This window comes from Stegostoma tigrinum, chromosome 10 (genome assembly GCF_030684315.1).
Source record: "Stegostoma tigrinum isolate sSteTig4 chromosome 10, sSteTig4.hap1, whole genome shotgun sequence".
Classification (NCBI taxonomy): domain Eukaryota; kingdom Metazoa; phylum Chordata; class Chondrichthyes; order Orectolobiformes; family Stegostomatidae; genus Stegostoma; species Stegostoma tigrinum.
In genome coordinates, this window is record NC_081363.1 from 72,742,726 (window position 1) to 72,760,602 (window position 17,877).

The 17,877-nt window shown below is 39.9% G+C and overlaps 2 protein-coding genes across 10 annotated transcripts in view; both read left to right on the forward strand.

Annotated features, from left to right (window-relative positions):
• LOC125455564 (serine/arginine-rich splicing factor 5-like) overlaps positions 1-2,150 on the forward strand; it is a 35,131-nt gene extending 32,981 nt beyond the window's left edge. For all 8 annotated transcript variants that reach the window (XM_059649265.1, XM_059649266.1, XM_048537691.2 and 5 more), the window contains one exon: positions 387-2,150. In XM_059649265.1, the coding sequence (XP_059505248.1) occupies positions 387-630 (244 nt within the window). In that variant the 3' untranslated portion in view covers positions 631-2,150. The remainder of the gene's footprint in view (positions 1-386) is intronic.
• A 2,515-nt stretch (positions 2,151-4,665) lies between these two features.
• Positions 4,666-14,910, forward strand: LOC132210060 (serine/arginine-rich splicing factor 5-like). Of its 2 annotated transcripts, none has more exons than XM_059649263.1 (8): positions 4,666-4,788; positions 8,397-8,535; positions 8,676-8,746; positions 8,829-8,924; positions 10,594-10,663; positions 12,430-12,503; positions 13,499-13,606; positions 14,356-14,910. In XM_059649263.1, exons 2-8 carry the CDS (start codon positions 8,413-8,415, stop codon positions 14,624-14,626), a joined length of 813 nt encoding a protein of 270 aa, XP_059505246.1. In that variant the 5' UTR covers positions 4,666-4,788; positions 8,397-8,412; the 3' UTR covers positions 14,627-14,910. The 2 variants fall into 2 exon arrangements, with proteins under 2 accessions (XP_059505246.1, XP_059505245.1); XM_059649262.1 differs by having other exon boundaries at positions 4,715-4,834.
• The last annotated feature ends 2,967 nt before the right edge of the window (positions 14,911-17,877 follow it).

Here is a 17,877-nt window from a genome sequence, read left to right on the forward strand (position 1 = left end):
CTTTTCTCAGTGAAGTTATTGAATATTAATGTGTGTAACTTCTTGTTTATTCCCCCTCCCCCCTTGCTGTGATCAGCTGAAATCTGTAGGAATTCTGATTAGCTGTGGACTTGGCCATTGACTGCTCTTGATTCCAATGTCTATATGGTGACAGGGAAATTATTAAGATCAGAAATATCTGTTTTTTTTATTATGTCTTGGCACAGATTATCCACACTGCTGGTGCTATATATGGTACGCTATATTGTATATGCTTCATGAGTATTTAAGAAGAAATATTTTTAAGTGAGGTGCCCAGGGGCTTTTTTCGTATATTAATGAATAGAACTAACTGCTTGTGACTAGACACTTGCAAATGAAAACTTTATTATCTAACTAATTTCTAGAACCAGAAGCAGATCGCACACTAGGAGTTCCTCAAGATCTCGCAGTAGGTCACCGTCACCTAAACGGTCAAAGTCAGAAAGTAGGTCCAGAAGCAGGACTCGGGGTAAATCCCATTCTGCCAGCAGATCGCCTGCCAGGAAAGATCAGCCAACAATGAATAACCAGGCTCATTCAAGATCAAAATCTCCTGGATTGACAAACCAATCAAGGTCCAGGTCACGTTCTGTTGAAAGTGCTGATTAGATTGTAAAAAAACTGTTGTCTTCAGAAAATGATATTGGCTATCTTTTGCTTGAGGTTGTTTGTGGATGCTTCTTTGTTCATCTAAGTTTTTGTTGAACTGTAAAAGATAATTATTTCTTTGATACATAAAAGTCACTAATGGAAAATAATTTACTTAGAACTGGTTTTAGAGTTCTATGCTGCTTTGGTATTGAATATATAATGAATAGATTGAGTAAATTGATATCAGATTGTTGTTTCTGAAAAGCTGTAGGCACAACTTAGACTCTCTAGTTCATAATTGTTTTCTGTTAATTTTAAGTGATACATTATACTTTGGATTGAAATCAAATAAATGTTATTACAACATTTGATTTTCTTAGACTATTTCATTGGTTTCTCTTCAATGCAAAGCTTTTAGTTAACTGCTTGTTTTGCTGCATGAGTCCAACAGTATGGTGACTTTTGAGTTTATTTTAAAAGAATTTTATTAGAATTTGATTTGATTGTGTTTTCATCTTTCTGTTTGTCAGCCTCAACGCAGTATTACAGATGGTGTCTCAAAACCAGTAATCTTTGGTCCTTTGAAGTTTGGGGTGTCTGGTTGGGTCTCACGGATTCAGGTGATGTCAAGGATTGCTCAGAATGTTGGAGTAGATTGACATGCAAGTGGCAAAATAGTTAACTCATCCAGCACCATGCAGTGCCTAGCTCAGTTGTCCATAAAAGGTGTTTTAATGTTTTACTCAACAAAGTTGTTTTGTCGCCCCTTCCTAAAATACCTGGTTTTCAAAGAATTCCAGTCTTTTGACACTTGGATTTGAAACATTGTACCCTGTAGCAACTTAAGCCTAGAGTGTGGATTCAGTCTCCATTCCACAGACTAGAACGTACAATACAAACTGTCACTTCAGTGCTGCATTGAGGAAGCATTGCACTAACTGATGTACTCTTATGAGATTAGACATCAAATCCATCCTTACAGATAGAGTAAAAAAAACCAAAGTGCCATTCAAAGAAGACTGGGATGTCCAGACTTAATCCCTCAGTCATCATCTTAAAGAACAGGTCTAGTCATTTATTTCATTACTGATTTGTGGGACCTTGCTGTGTGCATACAGCTGGTGTATTTCCTTCAGTACAACAGTAACTCCACTTGAAAGTAATTAATTAACAGTAAAACTCTGGAAATAGCTTTTATGCAATCTGATTCTTATTTTCAAATAAGTTACTGGCATGAGTATTTTTCATACTTTCTCAATATTTTCCAGTGAGAGCTGTAATTCTCTTGGAGAAGGAAAAAGAGCTATGCTAATGATGATGTCCGCTTACTGTATGAGATTAATTGAGCAGTAATTTTCTGCAAACATAATGTTGCTGAAGACTATAATGTTTTTGTAGACTAATTATTCACTGGCAGAAACTTATACCTAGATTCGATCTAGCTGTACTTGGTCTGTATGTTTTTTGCATTTTCTTACTTGGGAAATAAAGTAACATTTTCTTGAAGCAATTTATAAATAAAATTGAAATTCACTTAATTCAAGAACTGTGATTCTGTTAGTTGTTGGAACATGAAATACTTTTCCAGTGGTCCAGGCATAAAGACCTATTGCACCTGCTAAGGGAAAAAGTAAATTAAAAGTTTTATTAGTGCTAATCTAAAATATAGATGGTGTTCTTATAAACAAAAATTGTTTTATCAGACAAACGTACAATGTTGAAGCAAGACACTGAGGATTGAGGAATTGAAAATAAAATCTAACCACATTTCCACACACTAAATTAGTGATCACAGATAATATAGAGCTCAGGCTCAACGCAATGTCTTCAACATAGGGACAGAAAACTGAAATTTAACCTACATGATGGGTACTGAGAACTGTTGGAAAAGGACTGTGAACAGGTTCCTGATTGCAGTTTCTTTCAAACAAAAAAGGAAAGTTGAAGAGAAATTGGTGAGGTGGATTGACCATGCTAAATTTCCCATAGTGTCCAGGGATGTGTAGGTTAGGTGGATTAACCATGGGAGTTATCGGGATAGGGTAGGGAGGGTGGATCTGGGTGTGATGCTCTTCAGAGGGTCAATGTGGACTTGATGGGCCAAATAGCCTACTTCCACACTGCAGGGATTCTGTGAAACTAGGGTACTTTTTACATCTTCCTATGTCTTTTAGTTGAGTACGCTCTGATTATTTTTATCATTTATTCACAGGATGTGAGCATCACTGGCTTTGCAGTGTTTATTGCCCATTTCTAGTTGCACTTGAGAAGGTGCTGGTGAGTTGACTTGTTGAACCACTGCAGTCTATTTGGCATAAGTACATTAGAGTGCCATTGGGGAGGGAGTTCCAGGATTTTGACCTAACAACACTGAAGGAATGGTGATATGTTTCCAAATCTGGATAGCGAGTGACTTGGAGGGGAACTTGCAAATGGTGGTGTTCCCATATATCTTCTTATCCTTCCAAATGGTAATGGTTGTGGATTTGAAAGGTTCTAGCTATGGAGCCTTGGGAACTTCTGCAATCTTGTGAATATTACATTCAGCTGCTACTGAACATCAATGGTGGACTGAGTGGTTGCTTGTAGATGTGGTGCCAATCAAGCAGGCTGCTTTGTCCTGGATGTTTTTCAGCTTTTAGAGTGTTGTTGGAGCTGAACTTGTCTGGGTAAATGGACGGTATTCCATCACTTTCCTGACTTGTGTTTTCTAGGTGGTGGACAGCCTTTGGGGATTCAGGAGGTTAGTTACTTGCTGCAGGATTCCCCTCCTCTGAGGTGCTGCTGTAGCCACAATTACACTTCGGTCATTCTTACCAGTAATGTCATGCACAGATGTATCTGTGGCAGGCAGACAAGTGGGGATGAGGTTAAGTATTTGTTTTCCCATCTTACTGGATCTCTCACCACCTGCTGCATATCCAGTCTAAAAGCAATGTCCTTTAGGACCACATTAGCTCAGTCAGTAGAGTGCTGCTGAGCTACGTTTTGTGGTGGACATTTAAGTCCCCTACAGAGTACATTCTGCACCCTTGCCACCCTCTATGGTCTTAACTATTTATGTTCAGCATAAAAAAGCTCCCTCCCAAATCTGTCATTGCCCCTCTTAGGCCAGTCCTGCCTGTGGGGGAGCACATAACCAGGATTGGGACCTTGTGTGTAAGGAATGATTCTGTGACTATGATTTTTCAGGCTGTTGCATGATTAATCAGTGAGACAGATCTCCTAGTTTTGGCACTAGCCCCCAGCTGTTAATAAGGAGGACTTTCAGGATCAATAGGGGTGTGCTTGCCATTGTCATTTCCAATGCCTTAGTCAATACCAGACTAGTGGATGGTTGGGGTAAGGGATTGGAATGATGTCAAGCGATCTGCTATAAAGTGAGGTTTGAAACGATGTTTCCATTCTTTCACTGGCACGGGGTCAAAACTCTGGAACTCTCCTTTTTTAACAGCCAGACATATAGCAGTGGTTCCAAAACAAAGGCAGCCCACCACAAACTTATCAGGATGTACCTGATGGGTGAAGTCATGCACGGTTCACCCTTGGAGCTGTGCCCATGTTTCTTTCTCTTGCAAAAATATACTTTAAAAATAACTCGAAGTACCTAGAGTCTTAAAAAAGTTGTGCACAGTCTGCACAGCAAATAAAAACAAACAATACACCAGAATTTAATATGCCTCTGAGCTATGCTGCATGTTGCCAAGAACAGGGGCATTTTTCTATATTGGGTAAGTCTGAGTCGTGGCAATTGCTCAGATGGGAAACAAGGCTGTGGAAGTGAGTTTTGGCCAACACCTTGTCCAATCAGTGAAACGGAAAGCAATGAATATTAACACGGTGAAAGTGACAACCGGAATTCCTATCGGAGGGAACAGCAAAACTTCTGGAAGAGACGTGCCAGTCGATTAAACACGGTATAGCAGCAAATCACCGTTGATGCCGGCATGCAACCCGTACGGGAAACCGTATGCGCGCGTTCTCGGCACTGGGCGGACCCTCGTTACGCACCACGGGGGAAAGACCTTGATCCACGCTTAACGTCCCAACGTCACACTTGGAGCACAGAGTCACCACAGAATGCAGTGAGAATGGGGACGGTGGAAGCGTCACAGTGGTCGAGTTGACGTCAGCGACCGCCCGCCCTCTCCCCGTCGGACGCCATTTTGTGCGGAGGTTAGTTGTTTTGTTCTGCGTCAGAGTGGGGCTTGAGGCTGAGTTGGTAAGAGCAGGAGTCTTATTATTATTATTATTATTATTGTGGAGGTGGCCTCCTCCTAATGAAACATACCTATTCTCTAACTTTACTCTCTACATACACTTCGGGCAGTGTAAACGCTATTTGGTGGCCCCGCTCCACGGACTTGAAGGGTCTCGCCTGCTCCTCTCTCCACTCCCCCCCCCCCCCCCCCGTGTTTGGGAAAGGAGAAACACCCAGCCGGATCTCATTCTACAAAACCCCTTCATTCCCACGCGCTCCACAATCTCAGGCCTGGAGGCTTTTTTGAAAAAAAATCCCCCTTCTCCTTTCACGGACGCTGCCACTCCTGAACTTTTCCAGCAGCTTCTGGGGTCCCCCCCCCCCCCCCCCCGTTCGGACGGTTGTGATCGGATCGTCCGGCCTTTTCCGTGTAAAAGGTGCTGCCGGAGCCGCCTGCACGATCCCCGCCATCCATTCAACACCTCGGTCTCCTCCGCCCCGCCACATTCCTCAGGAGGGCCATGCCATTACCCTGCTCCCTCCTCTATCAACCAAGACATTTTGGATGCAAGAGTGAAGGCTTTTTTTTCTCCAAAGAGTTCACGGTTGTTTTATTCCGTGATGGCTTTAATTAGTCTCCTGCAATTCGCCTGCATAAAACAAACGGCTCAACGGGTAATGTAGCCGGTAAATTAGCAATGCAGAATTGCCGTGCCATAGTTTTGTCGTTTGAGAGAACCATACTTCAGGGTGAACGTATTATCTTCTTAACTGGTCTGGGCAGCAGCATGTTTAACTCTGAACTGCTCTCTACAATATTTATGGGCAGTTAGAATTGGACAGCCAGCCTTGCTAACCTACACTCACCTTTACTGGCTCCAACTCTGCCTCTTTGACCTGTCTGTCTCCTCTCTACCTTCTTCAGAAAATTCTGAGGAAGGGTCTAGGCCTGAAACATCAGCCTCCCTGCTCCTCTGGTGCTTGGACTGATGTGTTCATCCAGCTCTACACCATGTTATTTTCAGGTTCTCCAGCATCTGCAGTTCCTACTATCTCTGCACTATCCATCTTTGATCTGCCTCCCTCTATTTATTTCAGAATCCCCTTCCCCTCCCCCATTTCTGAATACAGGTCTAGACCCAAGACGTTAGCTTTCCTGTTCCTCTGATGCTGCTTGGCCTGTTGTGTTCAGCCAGCTTCACACCGTGTTATCCACTATTTATCAATTGTGTTAACGAAATGCACGTAACTCAGCTAACACCACTACACCTTCTGCACAAAGTTTTCTATGTTATTTGACCATTTGTACTTTTCCAGGTGCTCTGCTGCATTTCGTCCCAGCCTTGGATGACTGTAGAGTTTGCCTGTTCTCCCTGTGTATGTGTAGGTTTTCTCTGGGTGCTGTGGTTTCGTCCCATAGTGGAAAGATGTGTAGGTTAGGTGGATTGACCATACTAAATTGCCCATAGTGAGCAGGCCAGATGGATTAGTTGTGGTAAATCCGGGGTTAAGTTGAGAGGATGCGGTGCTCTTTGGCAGGTTGATGCAGACTTGCTGGTCCAAATGGCCTCCTCCCACACCATGGATATTCTCTAATTTGTGATAATACTTCCCTGCTGTAATAATGATAATCTATAACCACAACCCTGATCCCAATCAATGCATTAACTCATCTCCCCAAAATTTTCTATGCACACACTACTAGCAGTGTATCTTGCACTTTTTTAAAAAGAATTAATACAACTAGGCCATGGTAAAAGCAGCATTACTAGGATGGGAGAAAGTGGGTCTGGGTGGGATGCTCTTCAGACAGATCATATGGACTTCATGAGCCAAATGGCCTTGCTTTGCACTGAAAGGATTCTATAATTCTAAGCCATTCACCATCCAATCTTGTTCTGTAAATGTTCTCATTTAATTAGATCATGGTTGACCTGTGCCTTTGTATCGACTGTGCTCCTTTGTCCCCAAGCCATAATATGCTTACGTAATTAATATCTCCTCTTTTTAAAACATCTGTTGACCTGTGGAAAAAAGACATTTTGGGTTTGTATTAACTTTTATGTGAGAAAGTGTTTCTTGACTCCCTGAGCTTCAAATGTTCAGGAGGGTTCCCCCTTGATTTTGTCTCTCTAATTGGGGAAATCCATTCTCACTCTATTCTCATAGATAACAAAGTGTGGAGCTGGATGAACACAGCAGGCCAAGCAGCATCTCAGGAGCACAAAAGCTGACGTTTCGGGCCTAGATCCTTCATCACATCTCTGATGAAGGGTCTAGGCCCGAAACGTCAGCTTTTGTGCTCCTGAGATGCTGCTTGGCCTGCTGTGCTCATCCAGCCCCACACTTTGTTATCTTGGATTCTCCAGCATCTGCAGTTGCCATTATCATTCTATTCTCATTACCTGTTTTGATCACCTTATAGACTTCGGATAAATCACAGCTCAAATTTCGGTGTGTGACAAAAAAAAATCACGTAGTTATGGAACAGTACAGCCCCACCACACTACATTATGGAGATGGCCTAGAACCTAACATTTATATCTTTTTGAAAGGCAAAAGCAAGGCACTGTGTTCTAGATACAATTTTATTGGTTCACCATTAAGCTTTAATCAAAGGACAGTTGAAATACAATAAAAAGAATTGGCAAAACTTTACGAAATACTTAACACGATAATGTGTTATTTAACCACTGATCATCAACTGTTTGAAGAGCAAAAACAGAAGTAGCTGGTAAAAGCTGAGCAGGTCTGGCAGCACCTGTGAAGAAGAGAGTCAGAGTTAATGTTTCAGGTCCAGTGACCCTTCCCCTGTTCTGAGGAAGTGTCATTGGACCTGAAACATTAACTCTGATTCTCTTCTTCACAGATACTGTCAGACCTGCTGAGTTTTTCCAGCAACTTCTGTCTTTTTTCGTGATTTACAACATCTGCAGTTCTTTCTCTTTGTATCAACTGTTCCAATATAGGCACCATCCCACAGACACACCCCTGCTAAAGGCAGTTCAGCAGCCCACTTGTTAGTCTGATGATGTCTCTTTCTCCAGTCTAGTAGAAAGAATACCAAAAGGAACAATCTGCCCTTTTGATTATTTTTAAGAGGAAGCCCCTCTACCTAAGACACTAGCAGCAGGCATACTGAAGTTTCTAGCTCCCGCAACCAGCAAAGCTCAGCAACTAACTGAAGCAAAACGAAAATCCGTTTTTTGGGTGTGAGAGCTTGATCCCGCGCACCAATAATTCTTTTGCCTCACTGAAAAATGCCCAGGGGGAGCACAAAGCTGTTCTCAAACTGACTGACTGTAGGAGACATTTCAGCACCATTGTGACAACATCCTGCTCCAAGAGAAGCTGGAAAGAGCACATCTCTTAAAGTCAACAAATCTGTGCAAACTTGCTTCTCATTATATAGGAGAATACCAGTATTGTCGTAAAGTGACACACCTTTCAGTTCATAATAGCAATGCTGCAAAAATCTGTTATGATTTGTCTACAGAATGTTTATAAAATTTGAATTCCATAATCAGTGTTTTAAAATCACTGTAACAGAATGCCTTCCTGTTTCTGATTTCATCATCTGTAGAATCCCACCAGAAAAAATGAGCTCACGTGTGTTCATTGGTAGACTGAGCCCTCATGCCAGAGAAAGGGATGTGGAAAAATTCTTCAAAGGATATGGGCGAATAAAGGAAATTGACTTGAAGAATGGATTTGGATTTGTGGTAACGTCGCTTTTCAGTTCAACAGATTTGAACATTGTAACTTAAACCAATAAAGTATTCAGAACACAATCTTTGGAGGAACAAACCCAGTGCTGTATAAATTATTATCTGTATTTTGTTACCATTGTATCTACTCTTAGGAGTTTGAAGATCACAGGGATGCAGATGATGCAGTTTATGAATTGGATGGAAAAGAATTGTGTAGTGAAAGGTAAGACAAAGTCATATAGGCTGCTTTGTAGCTAATTTCAAATAAAATGGATGTTTCATTAAGTGTGTGTATGTTTCTACAGAGTTACAGTTGAACATGCCAGAGCACGGCCTAGAGGGGGTCGTGGAGGACGCTATCAAGGTCGCTTTAGCCCACGCCGCCCACGGAGTGATGGAAGGTGAGACAGTTTAATGGTGGCCCCACTGCTGGCTCAGAAAAAAAACAACAATGTAAATGTTTCCGAGCTTTGTGGGCAGGCGAGATATTGGGTTTGCTGTCCAACCTGTGCTAATCTTACGTGGTCCCATTTGGCCTCAATATTGATTTTTATAAGGGAGGAGAAAATTGGAACTGAATTTTGAATCATGATGTTTTAGCAGTTGTTGGATCTACATATGACATAATTGGAAGAGGCTTAATACGATCCTGCACAGACAGTACTGTAGTCTCCTGTAAAGACCAGCCATCTTAGCCAGGCCAGTAGGGGAGGCATTTGGGATCAACTGTAATAATCTGGACGGTGGCATACAAGACCAGTGGAGGAATGCCAAAGATAGAATGAAATTGATCTTTGAACTAGTGGACAATAAATAGCTTCTTTCAAGTAATACCTTTCTCATGGAAATGTTATGTAACTTTCTATGAAAATTAATCCCTGAATTGTCACAGCACATAAGGGTTGCCATTCAGTCCATCGTGTCACTTCTGGCTATCTGAGGACTATATTTTTGTTATTCTTCTGATTTTTCTTCATACAATTATGCATTGTTCTGTTCAAATAATCAGCCAGTACCCCCTTTGTATGCCTCAATTGACTACCACATTTTCCAGCATTGCATTCTGGCCTCAAAACAGTCATGTGAAAGATATCTCTCATTTGCAAATGACTTCAAATCCGTACCTTTTTGCTCTTTTATCCTTTTATGAGTGGGAAATTTTTTTCTCTCTCCAAGGAGAACAGTCTTATTAACTGAAGTTTCCTGTCTCTGGAACTGTTTTTGTCAAAAATCACTGGGCTTTCTCCAAAGCATTTACATCCTTCCTTTCATGTGCTGCTCAGAACTGTGCATAACATGTAATCTAACAATATGGCTTTTGTATGTTCAGTATAAACACCTTGCTTGTGTATTCTATGCTCTAGTAAAAATATAAAGTCTGCTTTATTAACTGCTCCCTCCACTTGTTCTGCCTCTTTCAGTAATTGTGCATATGTACACCCAGGTCACTCTGCTCCAGAACTGCAAGTGTTTCACCTTGGTGTTTTGTCTTTAGCTGTGCTCATCTTACCAAAATGCATCTCCTCGCTTTTCCATGTTGAACTTCATCTGCTACCAATTCGCCCAATCCACAAACTTTGCCTCCGTACTTCTGGCGTTTTACATTGTCCTCCACACAGTGGAAGAAAACACCTGAGTTTTGTATCGTTTGCAAATTTTGAGGTTGTCCCCATGCGCCATTAATATATGTCCAAAAATGTAAGGGTCCTGATGCTGACCTCTTAAAATGCCTACTTATAGGTTTTGCTTTAACCCTCAAAATGTTTAAACATGTGTCACTATACATCACCCTCCCAGCCTGCTTTGTTTCTACCTGTTGACAAGCACAAAATCTAATTGACTGTATCTGCAGATACCCACAATTCACATTGCAATAATTTTTTGAGGTTGTAATGTACATACAATTAAATTGGTATCTGATTGTCATACTGAACATTCTTTAATACATAATGTGGCAAAAAATCCATGACTTTGTTTGTGTTATAAAGAGTAAATTCCAATAGAAGTTAACATGATATTACTCTCTAACAAAGTTGTGGTTCTCAGTTAATGCAATTTTGTTTTTTTTAGAAATGGACCTCCAATTCGTACAGAGAACAGATTGATTGTTGAGAATTTGTCTTCAAGAGTTAGTTGGCAGGTACATTGCACATTGAATTGTAGTTAAATGCATAAAGTACTTTCAAGGTTAGCTGAGATTTCACAGCAATAAGTGGATGGGTATGACGACATACTATCAGTGAGGACCTGTATAATGGAGACTGCCAACTTTAATTAAAATGGAGCTCAAATCCTGCAGTTTTGTTTTGCTAGTTGTGAGAAAGTTAGCATCACTGTACCAATTATTGCAACTTGAAATGTGTCTTGCCCTGTTAGAATCTTGTGGAACTTGTTGTATAAAGCGATGATAAACACAGAAGCTGTTTGAAACAGGGGATATTAATAATGGATTGTAAACATAGTGACAGATGAACAGTGCGTTCCTCTTCTAGAAAGAGGAATACCATAAAATGATGTGTTTCATGGTGCAATAAGTGATCATACAAGCACAAGATGCCAATCTGTGTTATTTTCTTTGCAGCAGTGTAATCAGGAAAACTAACAAAAATCTCATGACTAGACTTGTTTGAAATTTAGCCAGTAGAGCTGTTCTGAAGGCAGTATCTTGTGCTGGGTATGATTGTCTGGAAAGCACTGATTCTCCAGAATCATGTCCCAAGTTGCAATTACCTTTATGTAAGGCTGGATGGTGACCATTGGCAAACAATTCTTCTTGGTGTTTATTGCAGTCGAGCCCCATCTTGACACTGTTTTGCCAGCATTCGTGTTTCTCACAGAGGTTACTGTTGGTCAGAAATTGGTGTTATGATTTCTCTTCTTTCCTAAGTGATGTTTGGTAGCCTATCAATCAAATTGAAATCATAAAATTTGACACCATATCGCACACACTTACCCTTTTAAAACTGATGATTTATTTTGTTTGAAAATATTGGCAAGGGCTGTTGAGCCAATTGCTCACAACATACCCAGATTCTTTGCCCCTTTCAAGACTGTCCTAGGGAAGGATGGACAGTAGCAAAAGGCAATAAAAGGTGCACGATACTGAACTAAATTTTCATTTGTCCATTTATAAAATTTTCATTGCAACTTTAGGAGTGTTAACATTCAGATGATGTAATTTGTCTAAATTGCTTACTTATTTGAAAACCTTTAATGTGACATTTTTGTTTGGTTTGTTTGAATTATGTGCAAACTTTAACCAAATATTAAAACCTTTATTTACCAGCCTCTCGTATCGTTGGCCTTGTGACGAGTGACGTTTTCCTAATCGCTCTGGCTTGGTCTCTTGGTGGGCCTAGTTGAATTTGCCAGTCCTACGTTTCAATCAGTTGGTGATCTGTATTATGCTGGTCTGACCAACATTGGTGGGCGCTAGCTTATGTGCCGGGGTTCGTTCCTGCGCCTCTGAAAATGCTGGTAACGAGTTGTCCTAAAGTCGAGTTGAGAGCTGACTCTAAAATGAGAGTTCCTTGATTGAATGAAAGAAATTCGCTAGTAGGTTTGTTTGGAAGCTCGATTTTGAAGTGTAAGGAGCCATTGGTAACCACACAAGATTTAGCAATTCCTGTTCCCATGGCACCGTCAAAGCCCACCTTTTAGGATGGGTGATGTCCGGGAGGGCTCACGTCGAGTGGGTGCTGAAGAGCACTACGGGTCGTCAGTCGTGGTGGTACCTCTGCAAGTTCTTCTTGCATTTGCCTGGTTGACTAGCCTAGGGAATTGTACAGGAAGGTAATAAATTTTGATGAAATTAGCTTTGGTTCATTTGTAGTAACTTTCTCGTTGAAAATGACTGTGTAATTGTGCACATGGCTTGTTTTACATAACCAATGTGATTTCACGTAGGATCTGAAAGATTTCATGAGACAGGCTGGTGAAGTAACATTTGCAGATGCTCACAGGCACAAAATGAATGAAGGGTGAGTTAAAGGAATGAATTAATGAGTTGATGTGTTAGCAAAAACTTAATAGTTAAATGGGAAGAATGCTGTAATAAAACAAAGAACTGTACGTGCTGAAAATCTGAAACAAAAACAGAAATTTTGAAGAAGGATCACTAGTTTCAAAATGTTAAGATTTTCTCTTCACAGATGCTACCTGATAGTTGAGTTTTTTCCAGTAACTTCTGTTTTTGTTTGGGAAGAATTTCATGATTTGTACTCAGCGCAATAAATTAATCTTTGTGCATCAGGCCTAAATAGTTTCAAACTTAACACCACCTCCTGTACGTCTGACAGCATACTGTGATGTAATCTCATCTAAATGCCGTTGCTGGAACATTATCTGAAGGGATCGAGTTCTACACGCATGCTGATGACATCCATCTTTGTATATTCCACCACCTCATCTGTTTCGCTGCACAAAATCTTTTAGTCTGCTAAAATGTTACAGTCATTTAATTTTCCAGAACATTCTCTTTCTGCAATTGTATCGGCTTGGGCCCCCTCCATTGTCATTGCCCATCTAAATGCTATGCCTTGAATTTAACCTCATCTAAACAGCAGCTCCTGGGACTTTCCTTACAACCCACACTTTATTTAAACATTTAGTTAGTTTGTCTGGAGCTTTTTTTCTGATAAAGCTATGATGTGCCTTGGAATTGTTGTATCCAAATCTTAGCTCCTGCTTTTTTTTTCTGAAACCATGATTGTTTGTGTGTAATATCTTATGAGATTTTTCTTTTTGTCTGTCCTTGAAAATAATGTGAAGTCTAAACAGTTTATCATACACTTTTTGGCATGACCATGTTATATTTGGAAATGTGTGTGGTTTACTTCTTGCAACAGGATGCCAGCGATACAATAGAAATGGAGTGTTACTGTATCATCATATTCACCTGCTTAATGGAAATGCTAAATAGATGAATGATGTGTTCAAATTGGCAAAAGCAAAATTTTTAATATTTTTCCTGTAGGGTTGTTGAATTTGCCTCGTACAGTGATTTGAAGAATGCTGTTGATAAACTCTCTGGTGCAGAGATAAATGGAAGAAAGATCAGACTGATTGAGGAACCTAAACGTAGGTAAGTGTCATGTGCCATTATCACAGCTTCCATTAATTACAGCTCAAAACTAGTGGTTTCAGTTGACTTGTTTTAATATGCTAAAGTACAAATTTAAGGATGTGAATTTTTCAAGAATATAAAATTTTTGAAGCATCCTCTTTGAAGGAAGATGGCCAGGCGTTGAGGGATTGTCTTGCACTTATTGCCTATTCCTGATAGCCCAGACAGCAGTTAAGAGTCAACCACATTGCTGTAGGTCTGGAGACATATGTATGCTAGATTAGATAAGTGTGGCAGATTTCCTTCCCTAAAGGACATTAGTGAACCAGAGATAACAAAGTGTGGAGCTGGATAAACACAGCAGGCCAAGCAGCATCTTAGGAGCACAAAAGTTGACGTTTTGGGCCTAGACCCTTCATCAGAAAAACTTTAGAAAAATTAGTGAGCAGGATAGGTTTTTCCTGACATTTGGCATTGGGTTTATGGTCATCATTAGACTCTTAATTCCAGATTTTTATTGAATTCAAATTCCACCATCTGCCATGGCAGGATTCGAACTCAGGCCATCAGAACTTCACCTCGGTCTCGAGATTAATAGTCTAGCAGTAGTACCACTAGGCTGTCGCCGACCCACAACTGACAGAAGTAAAGAGCTGATGTCACTTTTAAAATCAATCCAAGTGTCCAAACACTAATATAAATCAGTTTTTATGGTGACAGATGAGAAACGTAACATGAGCTTTTTTTAATTTCCCCTTTATGTTTAGATCTCGTAGCAGATCCCGTTCGCGTAGCCGTACGTTTTCCAGATCTCGTAGTCGGTCTCGTTCCAGAAGCCGCAAATCCTACAGTAGATCCAAGAGTAGAAGCCGCAGCAAATCTCGTTCTCGCAGTAGGTCTCGAGGTCCTGTCAGGGAACAAAAAGCTCGTTCACCTTCACCATCCAAATCTCCTGCTTCATTGGAGCGACCAAGATCTCGTTCTCACTCGCGTTCTCGATCAATCTCAAGGTCACCTTCTGTTGCGAGTGCTGACTAAGTGTGTACTGAATGTTAATAAAGTAAAAGTGAACTGTTACCCAAATAAATGAAAGCTGATTTAAGTAGAACGGAGTAAATATCTCTGAAACTTAATGCATTTTACTGCTTACAACTATTGGAATTAAATTGGAATTGTTCGGTTTACCTCAACTTTAGTTTTGAAAAAAAATTCTGTTACATTCAATTAATATTACTTTAAAAATGCAGCTAAATTTGCTTTAATATTTAGCCTGTGGTAAATATGGCATGTGATTTTTTTTGAAATAAAAATTTCAGATTTAACACTTTTTAAAATGGTAATTTTTTCCATCTGGACTTGTGATTATGTCTTTGCATAAGAGTGGTTTGAATGCTTATGACATTTTTTTGTATGTTTGGGCAAAGAAAAAGATTGAGAGTGTTTTCATATAGCCAGAAATTCTTGATGTTCCTCAGTTAGCCTCCCAAATGTGGACTTGCAGTATCACAGCTTTCTCATAGTGTATCGTTCTGTAGGTGAAAATTAAGAGGGCTCAGGGCAATTTTAAGTACCAGAGCGACAAGAGAAATAGTAATATTCAATGACCAAAGCCATATTACATTCCCCCCTGACTTTTTTCAGTTCAAATAAAATCTTTGCACTCCAATTTTCAAGTGTCTATAAATGATAAAGATGAGTTGTCCTCAGGAACCTGATGTCTCCTAGATTGGTTTCTTGATTGGTGAAGCAATTAAGAGGTCAGAGAAGTTCAGCTCTTGTATTTCACATGCTTGCTGTTAAACTGGGAAAATAATCCCAAACGGAAGAGGTGGGACTGTTTGGAATTTGCACTTTAGAGGTTGCAGAAACCCTTAGAGGATGTGAAAACAACTGGATCTATAATCTCAGTGCATTAACCTGCAAGGCTACAGACCAGGTAGGGAACTGGGATTAGAATATGTTGCTAATTTTCTTTTCGGCTGCCATAGACTCTGCCCGGAAGGGCCTCTTCCTCTGTTGCAATCTTTCTATGCTTCTGTTTAGCGTGGTTTTTACAGTCGTATTTAGAGCTGTGGAGAGAATGTGAAACAGCCACAATCCTGAGTAAGTTTTAAGTAACCAGATTAGGTGTCCAAGCACAGTTACAATCCAAACGCGTTTCGTTTGCTGTAAACACAAGAAAGGAAATGGAGGGAAAAAAGGATTGAAAACATGAGGTCTGCTGGTGTGTCAACTTCCAACTTTGGTGGGAGCAAGTGAGCATGCATACAGCATTGTAAAGCAAGGAATAAAGTGACTAAGTGGGCAGTTCAGAATTTGCATAGTCATAGAAATTGATTGTTACAAGTAATGAAGATCATAAAATGTGGAAATGGTGAGGGGTGGAAGGGAACAATTGATGAGATGTACTTGCTCTCCTTTCTAAGATACATCCTGCCACCATTGAGGATTTCTTTCTAAGCTTGTATTCCTGTCCTAATACTAGAGGAGAAGATAGCTAATATTTTTGCTTCTCCTGTAAAACCAAAACAAAACTGCAGACAGTTGCAGAAAAACACGTGGAAAGAAAGAAAAATGAACAGGCAGGATAAAGACCATTGCAAATGTGAGGAATGATACAGTGGTTTTCCTTTCTCTTCATAACTGATTGGAGACACATTGTTTTAGAGCTTGTGTACTATAATTCTTAATTCACGTTTCCTTGAAAGATTGAAAAACAGAATGGAAAAATATTTGTCTATACTTGTCAAACACCAAATGCGTTCATTACCGTGCCTACTCTGGCACACAAAATGTAAGTTTTTTTTGATTGTGAACAGGAATGGGAAAAGACTGAAGATGATTTGTAACCGGGGTGTGTACGAACAGTGTTTCAGATGGCATCAAGTAGCAGATTGTCTAGTTACACCCAGCTGTGAATGACACAGGCCTTCTGCCTGTGAGCAATCATGACTAGCTATCAGGTAACCAAATGGCTAATGGGTGAGAGAGTCAGAGCTTTTCAGACCTCTTGAACGAAAGGTACTGTCTCTATCTGCAGCTTTAAAACCTAAATGTTGAAAATCGTTTATTTAGCCTTGCCAGTTCTGTAAGCTAAAACTTTTAATCAATAAGTGAGAGACTTTGTATGTTGTGAATCAGGAGATCTAACTTTGGTGAGCAAATGCAAGTACCTGGAGAAGAGTGATCACAAACAGCAAGACCTGGCAGCGAAAAGGACAATTTCTGAATCCTGTTGACTGACAACATCAAGCTGCCACCTTAGATTTTTCCTCCATCCATTACACCATGTTTTCAATGTGGATGGTTGGGGGGAATCTAACGACAGGGTTCAAATTCTAACTTATGTTAACTGTTTATAATTGTTTACCCAATATTAGAATCAAATAATTGTTTAAGTACAGAAACTTAGTCCATAGATTTTGTCAAACCTAAGACAAGTAAATTGCAAATGTTCTCTTTTTTATAAAAATCTTTACCTTTTGTTAGAATCTCGCAATAGTGGGGCCTAATTTCCAGCACCCTACCCTACTGAAGCATGATAAAAAGGTAATGATGAAACAGGTAACCTGCAATTGAGTGGAATTCTTGGATTTAATTTATTCTTCCAAGGTGGAATCTTGAAACATTGAACGCCTGACTGTCCCGTTTTGGTTCACTGAAGTTTATAGATAGGGTCTGTTTTGGTCACAATCTGTCTCTTTTGACAACAACCTCAAAGGAAGATTCAGTGTATGTGAGAGTTAATAAATGTTTCTTATTGTACCCTGAATTATTTCAGGTGACCTTAATGTTTCCCATCTTCCAATCAATGGTATGATGACTTGGACATTAAGACACAGTATCAATTTCATTTGTATTGAAGAAGACAACAATGTGTTTTCTCACACCCATTCTTGGAATTGCATTCCAAATTGGTTATTGGACTCCAGTAAAAATGCAGTGACAAACATTATGGGGATATTTAAGAACGCACATGTATACCAACAAGAAAACTGTTCTAAAAGGAGGATCCACTATTCATAGTAAGAGAAAAAGCCCTAAGCAAAAAATAACAATTGTAAAAAGATGGGTCGCAGGTCAGAAGATTAGACAAAAATTAAAAGAAAAGTTTGAGGGGAAAATTTACAGGCATAAGGGAAAGCAGACTAGAAGTACAAAACCAGGAGTTTCTATAGATACTTTAAATGGAAAAAGACTTAAATGTTGCTTAAATATGGATGGATTTTGGGGAATTAATAATAGAAAATAAGATGTCAGATAACTTGAGCAAATATTTTTGTCAGTCT

Excerpts from the sequence above, each read along its gene's own strand:
- LOC132210060 (XM_059649263.1), top strand. The coding sequence starts at position 8,413 with ATGAGCTCACGTGTGTTCATTGGTAGACTGAGCCCTCATGCCAGAGAA. Across the intron at positions 8,925-10,593 it reads CGCCCACGGAGTGATGGAAG|AAATGGACCTCCAATTCGTA; the intron begins GTGAGACAGTTT and ends TGTTTTTTTTAG. Across the intron at positions 12,504-13,498 it reads AGGCACAAAATGAATGAAGG|GGTTGTTGAATTTGCCTCGT; the intron begins GTGAGTTAAAGG and ends TTTTTCCTGTAG.